This window comes from Gekko japonicus, unplaced genomic scaffold (assembly GCF_001447785.1).
Source record: "Gekko japonicus isolate JY-2015 unplaced genomic scaffold, Gekko_japonicus_V1.1 scaffold2397, whole genome shotgun sequence".
Lineage (NCBI taxonomy): Eukaryota > Metazoa > Chordata > Lepidosauria > Squamata > Gekkonidae > Gekko > Gekko japonicus.
This window is the reverse complement of record NW_015167124.1, coordinates 251,604-262,320: the sequence shown is the minus strand read 5'-3', so window position 1 is coordinate 262,320 and position 10,717 is coordinate 251,604. Positions and strand designations below refer to the sequence as shown.

General features: G+C 51.3%; 1 protein-coding gene across 1 annotated transcript in view; it reads right to left on the bottom strand.

Moving 5' to 3' along the window:
• Nucleotides 1-1,276: 1,276 nt before the first annotated feature.
• The window catches only part of LOC107111958, a 126,493-nt gene continuing 117,052 nt past the window's right edge, over nucleotides 1,277-10,717 (bottom strand). Inside the window, exons 7-8 of the mRNA XM_015413006.1 lie at nucleotides 4,330-5,633; nucleotides 1,277-1,570 (exon numbers count right to left, since the gene is read on the bottom strand). Coding sequence (XP_015268492.1) covers nucleotides 1,277-1,570; nucleotides 4,330-5,633 — 1,598 coding nt within the window. The remainder of the gene's footprint in view (nucleotides 1,571-4,329; nucleotides 5,634-10,717) is intronic.

The window sequence follows — 10,717 nt, the reverse complement described above, 5'->3', positions numbered from 1 at the left end:
CCCAACAGGACTAAGGTGAAACCAGAAAATATCTGCAGTAGAAAGTAAAGGGAGGGGCATTTTTGCAAGCCTAGCAGAACCAGTGCCACTATAGCAGTGCAAACCCAATAGGACTAAGCCAGGAAAGTGCTTTTGGGAGAAATGTCAGACACAGGTTTAAAAATGTATAGAATAGGCCCCCTCCAAGCTACACACAGCAAACACACAGGGAACCTCAACCTGCTGCCTGCTCCTCTACAATCTCTCCACGTTGGGGGCAGATTACATTTCTGAGGTCTCAGTTATGGACTGTAAAAAAACGGTCTCCTGCATTTATACCCTCCCACCCCTCCTGAGTGTGAACATTTCTGTGTGCCATGATGGTGAAAGTGGGTGCAAAGTGTGCTCATCACTGAGGGAAGAAGTCATCTACCACAGGCCCCCATCCCCAGGCACCAAACCCATCTTGCCAGCCCACTGGAGCCCCACCTTAAAAGGGAATCACCAGGTGCCTTGGAGCCTCCTGCCCCGATCTGTTCCTGGGGCTCTCCACTGAGGCAAAAAAGTTGTTAGCACTGCCTAGAGACACCAGCCGTTGCTAACACTCTTTGGAGAGGAGAACTCTGACAGCAGTAATATAGAGGATGGGGGGAAGCCCACAGTTTGGAAACATTTCTGCACCATCCCCAGTAACCCTTGTGTGGCAGAGTGTCAGGTGTGCCACAACCATGTAGAGTGCAAACCTGCCCCAACACTTGTCCTCCTCCATCCTCTGCAGGGACCTGCAAATGGTGCACCCAACTACATTGCCACCGGAGGAAAGAGTGGTGACCAGCAGGAAGAAGAAGAAGCCTACTCCCTCTCAGCAGGGAGAAGTGGAGGGGGAGCATAAGGCCCCTCCAAGAAAGGCCCCCTACATTTGGGCTGTCATGGGTGGGACACTAAGGCTGGCAACCCTCCAAGAGGTCAAAAGGGCTATGTGGAGGCTCCAGGATGCAGTCATTCGCCTTGTTGATGAGATGATTGCTGTGGCTGGCCAACCCTTCTCCCTCATGGAGGATGTAGCCTTTCCCTGGCTGCAGTGGTGAGTGAAGGGCAAAACTATGCACTTCATGGCAGTCAGCAGGACTGGAGCAGTCAGCAGGACTGTCAGAGCATGGCCCAAGCCCCACAAGAGAACAGTCCGGTCACTGGGCTAAAAAGTGGTTCTGCTCCTTGTGAAAGTGAAGTGAAATAGAAATTTGTCTTTAGCCATAAGCCATTACAAACCAAGGATTAGAGCTCCTTGCACAAAATATCACCGCTGTGTAATGCAGAGTAGCCTGAGGGAGTAGGTGGGTGGCAGCAGCAACATCTCCTCCATGCCCATCCTGCATACGGAAGAGGAGCTCAGATCAGCTTCAATGACTGACTGACTCTCTCCCAAATAGTACATGTCCTCAAGTGCTTCCAGAACACCACTGACCTGCTCTTCACCCATATGGCCAGCCTGGGGCAGGTCATCCCCCTGATTCAAGGGCTGTACGGTGTGCTGGCCACCACACTGCAGCCGTGCCCCAAGGGGACAGCTATTCTCCCACAGGTCAGGGCCCTGGCAGAGAGGTTGCAGGTGAGCATCACCACCAAGTTACATCATCTCTGTAATAAAAAGGAATACAAGCTGGCCTATATCTGTGACTCCCAGATAAAAGGCAGCATTCTTCTTGTTGAGAAATGAACTTATTTATGAATTTATATCTGCTACACACACACAATAAATGGACTGTGCACACACTTGTATGCCATGAGCCAAAGAAAGCTGTTTGAATCACCTATTGTGAGACAGAGTTCACATAGGAAAAGCCTGCTTGCATTTTATGTTAATGTAGCTTGCACACATTCAGCTCAAAGGATCATGGGAAGAAGAAGTACATGGTAGCCTTTGTTAGCAGAAAACAACAACTCGGAGAAGAAGATTCCCCCATTACTGCAGAGATGAGATGTCATGTAAAGCATGGACTTTATCTACATCTGTATGGCAGTTTCCTGTTTATGGTACCAAGCTGGCATGGAAGAGTCGAGATCCGTTTGTACTTCAAAGGAGAAACAGGAAGAAGTGACTTCACACCTAGCCAAATGGTGTTCCATGAGATAGAGGATAGTATTTCAAATATTGGCCCAACCCATAGGGATACCTGCCCCTTACTACATTCACCAATCAGACAGTTCATGGGATGGACTTGTGAGTAGGTGGGCTACAGTTTGGCAAGGTGCCACCCACCTGGAGGTTTCGGTATAAAAGTAAAGACCCAAACCTTAGGTCTTTGCTAGCCACCCCTTTCTCTACGACCTCTATCTTCTTTACCACCTCTTAAGCCCAGCTTCCTATACCACAACCCTTTTGTCTACTTTAAGATCTCTTGGACTGCAGCCAATGAGGTCCACATCTTGTTAGCAGGTTCTAGCAGGTGTGAGTTAGTTTAAACCCCTAGGAATCCTTTAATCCCCTATTCTCCCATTGCAACAGACAAGACTACTGGAATCAGGCGAGTATAAATCGAAATGTACCTACCTACGTCCAAGTAACTGATAATCTATTTTGATTTTCTTTCTGTAACTCTTAAGGAATCTTGAGTGTATGTGAAACGAGAGACTGATTATTTTGTATGTGTGAACTCGAAATCCTTCAGTAAAAGATAATTTTGTTTTGGAAAAATACCCGTGTGGTCTCTATTACTGGGTCTCTGTGGGTAGACACAACCTTGGTATAGCTGGCCAGTACTCACGTTAAAATTATAGTTAACCATTTGCTGTAAATAAAGCATTTGGCGTAACACTCTTCTGAATGCAGAGCTCTCCCAGTGGGAGTGTGAGCTCTGCAAAGAAGTTTGGAGGCCACATGCCAACAAATGAGGCCGGGGGAACAGTGAGTTGAAGAGGCTGGGGAGGAGGAGCCACAGCCCAGCACCTCTGCCTCAAAGAGCCCAACTGGGGAGAAGCCCCACTACTGGTTGTCAGTAGTGAACTGGGAGGTCAACAAAGGCAGGGATTGTCACGGCAGGACCAGGGGGCGTGACACAAGCAAGCAAAAGTCCAGGAACAGTCCGAGGTCAAGCCGGGCAAATCAGGTAGCAAGGTTCAAGCAGGTTTAAATCACAGTCCAAAAGCAGGGTCAGACATACCAAAGTTTCAAGTCCATAAATCACAACAATACCAGAGGAGTCAGAGATGAACGCAGGGTCAACAAAGCCAAAGGTCAAAAGCCGAGGATCAAGCCGAGAAGAATTCCACAAGGTCTGGAGCAGAGATGCAAGGATTCAGGTCCTGAACAAACGACGTTGCCAGCACAAATGACTGCTGGCAACAGACTTGCATATATACAGTGCTAGCTAATCAACTCATTAGCTAGCCAGGAGTGAGGACAGGATCCTGTCAGTAATCAGGGCTAAGAGATCTTCTGGCACGCATGCGTGCATTCTGCCTTCGCTCTCTCAGCTGTTGTCTTCTTACATTCCTGAGCCTGGTTACAGGTGGAGGCGAGTCTGATGATGAATTACTGGGCTGCAGCAGAGACTGATCCCTTGCAGGTGTTCCCTGGGAGGCTCTATCCTCCTCACCACTTAGATAGCTTTCAGCTACAGGATCCAGTCTTTGCCTTTCTGCTGCAGTACTGTCCTCAGGAGCCTGTTCAGGGTCCTCAGGAGCCTGTTCAGGGGCATCAGCAAAGGCAGGCATGACATCAGCAGGGGCAGGCATGACACTATCCCCCCCCTCAGGCCCCCCCTCATCGAAAGGGCCAGGTTTGTCCGGGTAGGCTGTATGAAAGTGCCGGACCAAGTCCGGGGCATGCAGGTGAGAGGCAGGTTCCCAGGATCGATCGTCAGGACCATAGCCCTTCCAGTCCACCAAGTACTGCAGGACACCCCTATGAAGGCGGGAATCGAGGACCTGCTGCACCTCGTATTCCTCCTCGTCATCGATCATGACAGGAGGTGGGGGTGCTGGTGGAGTGTCCCGGTTCGGGTCCGGAGGAGCTGTCAATTGCAGGAGGGATCGATGGAATACGGGGTGAATCCTGAGATGATCTGGTAGAACAAGACGGAAGGCTACAGGGTTGATCTGGGCGTCTATTTTGTAGGGCCCAATGAAGCGAGCGTTGAGCTTGGCACAGCGGCCAGGAGCGCGGAGGTACCGGGTGGAGAGCCAGACGAGGTCGCCGACTTTCAGGGGTGTCCCTTCCTGTCGGTGGCGGTCCGCTGCCCGTTTATAGGCTTCCTTGGCATGTTGTAATTGCTCCCGAAGGAGCTCGTGAAGTGCATGGAGCTCTTGGATCCTGGCATCTGCAGCAGGAACGTCAGATGGGGGTCCAACGGGCAAGAAGAAGCGGGGGTTATATCCATAATTGGCTGCGAATGGGGTGACTTGGATGGACGAGTGCACCGCGTTATTGTAGGCGAACTCGGCCAAAGGTAACAAGGAGTACCAGTTGTCTTGTTGGTACGTGGTATAACAGCGGAGATATTGTTCAAGAGTGGCATTCGTTCTCTCCGTCTGGCCGTCGGTTTGGGGATGGTACGCGGATGACAGGTGAACCTCCGTCCCCAGTCCCTGGTGCAATGCCTGCCAGAAGCGGGAAGAGAATTGCGGGCCTCGATCTGATATGATCTGTGCTGGGGCCCCATGTAGCCGGAAGATGTGATGGAGGTAGAGCTGGGCAGTTTCCGGCCCGGTGGGGATTTTCGGACAAGGAACGAAGTGCGCCATCTTTGTGAGGAGATCCACCACCACAAAGATACAAGAATGTCCGTGTGAGCGGGGAAGATCGACGATGAAGTCCATCGAGATGATTTCCCAAGGGCTCGATGGGACAGGGAGCGGACGAAGGAGGCCGGAGGGCTTGGCAGGAACCTCCTTGGCCCGGCGGCAGACATCACACGTGCTCACATACCGGTCAACGTCGGCCCGAACCCGGGGCCACCAAAAGTCTCGGGTGAGCAGATGAGCGGTTTTGTGTTGCCCGAAGTGTCCGGCTGGAGGTGCATCGTGGGTGAGGCGCAGGATGCGGGCTCGCAGGGGTCCGGGAGGAACATAGACCCGGTCCCGATGATAGAGTACGCCGTCTTTGACCGTTAGGTCTTTGGAATCCCCTTGTTGTACCTCCTGAAGGCGTTGTTGAGCCCAAGGGTCTGTAGCCTGACTGGCCCGAATGTCCTCAGCGAGGGATGCAGGTTCGGGAGCTGCGGCGAAAACGTTAGGTGGTAGGATACTGGTGTCAGGTGCTTCCGTTTTCGACGTTGGGGTATATTCCGGTTTGCGGGACAGAGCGTCGGCTTTTTGGTTTTGCGTCTGTGGAATGTAGGAAATCGTGAAGTTGAACCGCGAGAAAAAGAGGGACCAACGAATCTGGCGCTGGTTCAACCGGCGAGTGGTTTGGAGGTGCTCCAAGTTGCGATGGTCTGTGAGTACCTGTACTGGATGACGGGCCCCTTCGAGGTGATGACGCCAAACCTCGAAGGCGGTCTTGATGGCCAGTAACTCTCTTTCCCAGATGGTGTAGTTCTGTTCGGCTGAGGAGAGTTGCCGGGAGTAATAGGCACAGGGTTGCAACGGCTGAGAGGGATCCGCTCTCTGGGATAGAACGGCCCCTAAGGCCACACTAGAGGCATCAGCTTCCACTACAAAAGGAAGGTTCGGGTCAGGGTATCGCAGGAGGGGGCCGGTCGCAAAACGTTGCTTCAAAATGGCGAAGGCTTGGTCAGCTTCCGGGGTCCATCGGAAGGGTTCCTTCAGGCGAAGGAGACGGGTCAGAGGCTTGGTGAGGTCGGCATAGGCGGGTATAAATTGGCGGTAGTAGTTGGAGAACCCCAGGAGGCGTTGAACATCCTTCCGGTTTTTGGGAGGCTGCCATTGGAGAATGGCTTCCACCTTCTTGGGGTCCATCAGCGTGCCTTCAGGGGAGATAATATGCCCCAGGAACTCAACAGACTTACGATGAAACTCGCATTTTTCTAGTTTCGCATAGAGTCCATGGGTGCGCAGGCGGTGCAACACTTGCCTTACGTGGTCAATGTGTTGAGGCACGGTGGCGGAAAAGATCAGGATGTCATCTAAATAAATTACCACGAAGCGGTCGAGGAGGTCACGGAAGATGTCATTCATAAAGCGTTGGAACACTGCAGGGGCGTTGGTCAAGCCAAAGGGCATGACCAAGTGCTCATATTGGCCATAGCGGGTACCAAAGGCGGTCTTCCATTCATCTCCTGCCTTGATTCTCACCAGGTTGTAGGCGCCACGCAGGTCTAGCTTTGTGTAGATTTGAGCTCCCCGCAAACGGTCCATGAGCTCAGGGATCAACGGGAGGGGGTACCTATCCCGTATGGTGATTTTGTTCAGGGCCCTGTAGTCATTGCAGAGCCTGAGGTCTCCTGTCTTCTTTTTCACAAAGAGGACTGGGGAAGACAGAGGAGACGTAGAGGGCCGAATAAACCCTCTGGCCAGATTTTTGTCCAAATAGTCCCTCAGCGCAGCCAGCTCCGGTTCTGCCATTGGGTAAAGGCGGCCTGAGGGTAACGGAGCGTCGGGGATGAGGTTGATGGCACAGTCGTAGGGCCGATGCGGGGGTAGCTGGTCTGCCTCCTTTTCGTCAAAGACGTCTGCATAGTCCTGATAGGTGGCAGGTAAAGCGGGAGCCGCAGCGCCCAGCAGCAAAGCAGCTGGTGATGGTTCTGGCGATGGTGCTGAAGACGGGGTGTCTACCATCGTTTCCACGGAAGGCGTGGGTGCAGGACTGGTGCCGAACTGGAGCTCCTGATGTACCCAGTCTACCTGAGGGTTGTTGTGGCGCAGCCAGGAGAGACCCAGGATGACTGGAAACCTCGGCATCCTCACCAAGTCGAAAGTTATTTGTTCCTGGTGCTGCTGTATCCACAAGGTGAGTGGCTGGGTTTCTTGGACGACGGGTCCGGAGCGGAGCAGGCGTCCATCAATGGCTTCTACAAGCGCTGGGGTTGCCTTCTCTTGAAGGGGAACGCCGTGTTCTTTGGCAAAAAGAATGTCCATGAAACAACAGGCGGCCCCTGAGTCCAACATGGCGTGGATGAAGAGCCAGCGGTTGTCTGGGAGTTGCAACCGCACTGGCACCAGGAAGGGAGTCTGTGGTGAGTATGGAGTACTGGAGGACCCCAGAATAGGCCCCAAACCGGGGGGTCCGGTCAGGCTTGGGGCTGCTCTTTTACCGGTGGAGCCGGTTGTGGTGAGCGCTTCTGCTTGGCAGGGCAGCTGGAGGCAAAATGCCCGGCTTCTCCACAATACAGACACAGCTGTTGAGTGCGCCGTCTCAGCTTCTCCTCAGAAGTAAGGCGGGGCCGAGCGGTGCCAAGTTGCATGGGCTCTGTGCCTGCAGGAGGTGGAGAGGAGCCGGGGGAGGAAGGCCGGTGGAAGGTCTGAAGGGTTCTGCTGGGGAAGGCGAGAGCCTTTTTTCTGTTTTGGCGGCGGCTCTGTAACCTCCCATCAATGCGGAGACAGAGATGGATGAGGGCTTGTAAAGTGTCAGGGCGTTCACTGCGTGCAAGTTCATCTAGAATTTCGTCAGACAGCCCTTCAGTATACTGGTCAATAAACGCTGCCTCATTCCATGTCAGGTCTTGAGCCAGCAGCTGGAACTCATTGGTGTACTGAGCGACAGAGGTTTTATGCTGAGTAAGAGCCCTTATTTTGCGGTTAGCTGTTTCAGCTTTCACAGGATTGGCATAAGCAGCGGCAAAATGAGCCTTGAAAGCCTGGAAGTCAGATAGTAAGGGAGAATTCCCCACCAGCAAGGGCGTGGCCCATTTGGCAGCTTGCCCTTTAAGGAGGCTTAAAATGAAACAAACTTTAGCCTTCTCAGAAACAAAGTCCCGAGCCCTGAGCTCAATATACAGATTACATTGGGCAAGGAATGCCTGGAACTCATCAACATTCCCACCGAAACGATCAGGAGGATTTATTGGGCAACGTGGGGGAGGTGTACCAGCATTTGCTACAGCAACAGCATTTGTAGCAGCCTGTTGTTGCAAAGCAATCACAGCTTGAGTTAAGTGCTGTACCTGTGCTAGCATTTCCTCCATGGGGTCCACACCTCCGGTTGCTCCGTCTTCCATGGTGGGGATGTGTGAGCGTTGTGGGTGCTGGCAATCTGTCACGGCAGGACCAGGGGGCGTGACACAAGCAAGCAAAAGTCCAGGAACAGTCCGAGGTCAAGCCGGGCAAATCAGGTAGCAAGGTTCAAGCAGGTTTAAATCACAGTCCAAAAGCAGGGTCAGACATACCAAAGTTTCAAGTCCATAAATCACAACAATACCAGAGGAGTCAGAGATGAACGCAGGGTCAACAAAGCCAAAGGTCAAAAGCCGAGGATCAAGCCGAGAAGAATTCCACAAGGTCTGGAGCAGAGATGCAAGGATTCAGGTCCTGAACAAACGACGTTTGCCAGCACAAATGACTGCTGGCAACAGACTTGCATATATACAGTGCTAGCTAATCAACTCATTAGCTAGCCAGGAGTGAGGACAGGATCCTGTCAGTAATCAGGGCTAAGAGATCTTCTGGCACGCATGCGTGCATTCTGCCTTCGCTCTCTCAGCTGTTGTCTTCTTACATTCCTGAGCCTGGTTACAGGTGGAGGCGAGTCTGATGATGAATTACTGGGCTGCAGCAGAGACTGATCCCTTGCAGGTGTTCCCTGGGAGGCTCTATCCTCCTCACCACTTAGATAGCTTTCAGCTACAGGATCCAGTCTTTGCCTTTCTGCTGCAGTACTGTCCTCAGGAGCCTGTTCAGGGTCCTCAGGAGCCTGTTCAGGGGCATCAGCAAAGGCAGGCATGACATCAGCAGGGGCAGGCATGACAGGGATGCCAGGCATTCAGTGGTGGAAGATTTGACATAGGTGCTGGTGAGGGAGTACCTCGCCAAGTCCCCTGAGCCTGCTGATGCTGATTCCCTGCAGTACTGGTCATGCAAGGCTGTCATCTGGCATGACCTCTCTTGTGTGGCCATGAGCCCTGAGTCCACCTAACACACAAACTCCAGCAGGACAGAGGAGTTTACAATCAAGAGGGTATAAAATGGGGGTCTTCAGATGAGGCACCTAATATCTAAGCCCCCACCACTGGGCATGAGCAGAGAGATGGGGTGTCTCAGAGCTCTGAGTCCACCTAACATCCAATCCCAAGCAGGGATGAGAAGTTCATAATCAGGAGGGTATAAAATATGGGTCCTCAGCCAAGGCTGCCAGTAGCTAATCCCCAACACTCAGCATGAGCAGACAGATGGGGTGGCTGAGAGCCTTGAGTCCACCTAACACCCAAACCTCAGCAGGGGAGAGGAGTTTACTATCAGGAGGCACCCAGTAGTTAAGCCCCCACCACTGGGCATGAGCAGAGAGATGGGCTGGCTCAGAACCCTGAGTCCATCTAACATCTAAACCCCAGCAGGGATGAGACGTTCATAATCAGGAAGGTATAGTATGTGGATCCTCAGCCAAGGCACCCAGTAGCTAAGTCCCTCTGCTCAGAGACAGTGGAAAGATGGGGTGGTTCAGAGCCCTGAGTCCACCTAACACCCGAACCCTAGCAGGGGAGAGGTTTTCACAATCAGAAATAAATGAATGTGCTCTGCTTTAAATAAGTTATTTGCCTCTCTATCTAACTGCCAACAGCCAATAGAGTAGAGGCTGTGGAGCTGAGCTGAAGTATATACAGCATTCTTATCCCATAGAGCTGAATGGGAACTCTGTTATGGGTAGCCCGCAATGCCTGTTATGCTTTGGAGGGCCTCTATTGGTGTTTCCAAGGCTTGAGAATGCCACACACCCCTTTTGCTTTGAAGTTCGGTAAACAGTTTAATTGAGCAGAGACAGTCTGTCTGGAAATTTATCCATTCATAAACCACTACAAATTGCCATGAACAGCATGAACGTTCATGGAATGTTTGTGCCAGTTGCCCGGCCATGAACTTCGCTTTGTGAACTATGAACTGGCCAAAATTTGTGACAAACTTTAGTTTGTGAGCCTGTTGATGCCCATCCCTACCAATGTTAGCACAGTTAGAACTCAGCTGCTGCCAGCTAACCAGCAAGCTCTTCCTACATTCCCCCAACCCCACCATAATGTAATAACTAGTTGAAAGTGGAAGAACCGGGCAGAAACACTACCTTTTATGAGCTTTGGCAAACTCTTCTGGTTGGACACTATCCCTTCAGGGACACATCTGCTTGGTCACTTTTCACTGCTTTTCCCCTTCACCTGCTGCTGAGAGAAAAGAAACAAATCAGTATGGTGCCAAAATAACAGAAGATAATCTTGTTCAGATTTGGAGCATTTACCATAACTTTCTGACTTCCTATTAGGTGAGGTGAGTCCTTCACATCAAGGAAATAAATCTGACAGAACTAAAGCATATTTCAGTGTTTGTCAGTAGAGTGAAAATACCCGAACCAGATTTTGAAAGAATCTAAGGGTGCTATAAGATATGTAACAACTCACTGAAAAGAGATTTACAGTGCAATCCAATGCAGAGCTACTCCAGTCTAAACCCAATGAAATGAATGGGCTTAGATTAGAGTAATGTAATAATGTCCAGTCATGAATGATTTCATTTTGTTTATTTGTTATATTGTGCTTTGCATGCATTTTTGCTGTATACACTTGATAACAATAACAGTAATACACCAAACCAGTCTCACTAAAATAACTGGAACTCTCAGGTGGTAGTGATGAGTCAT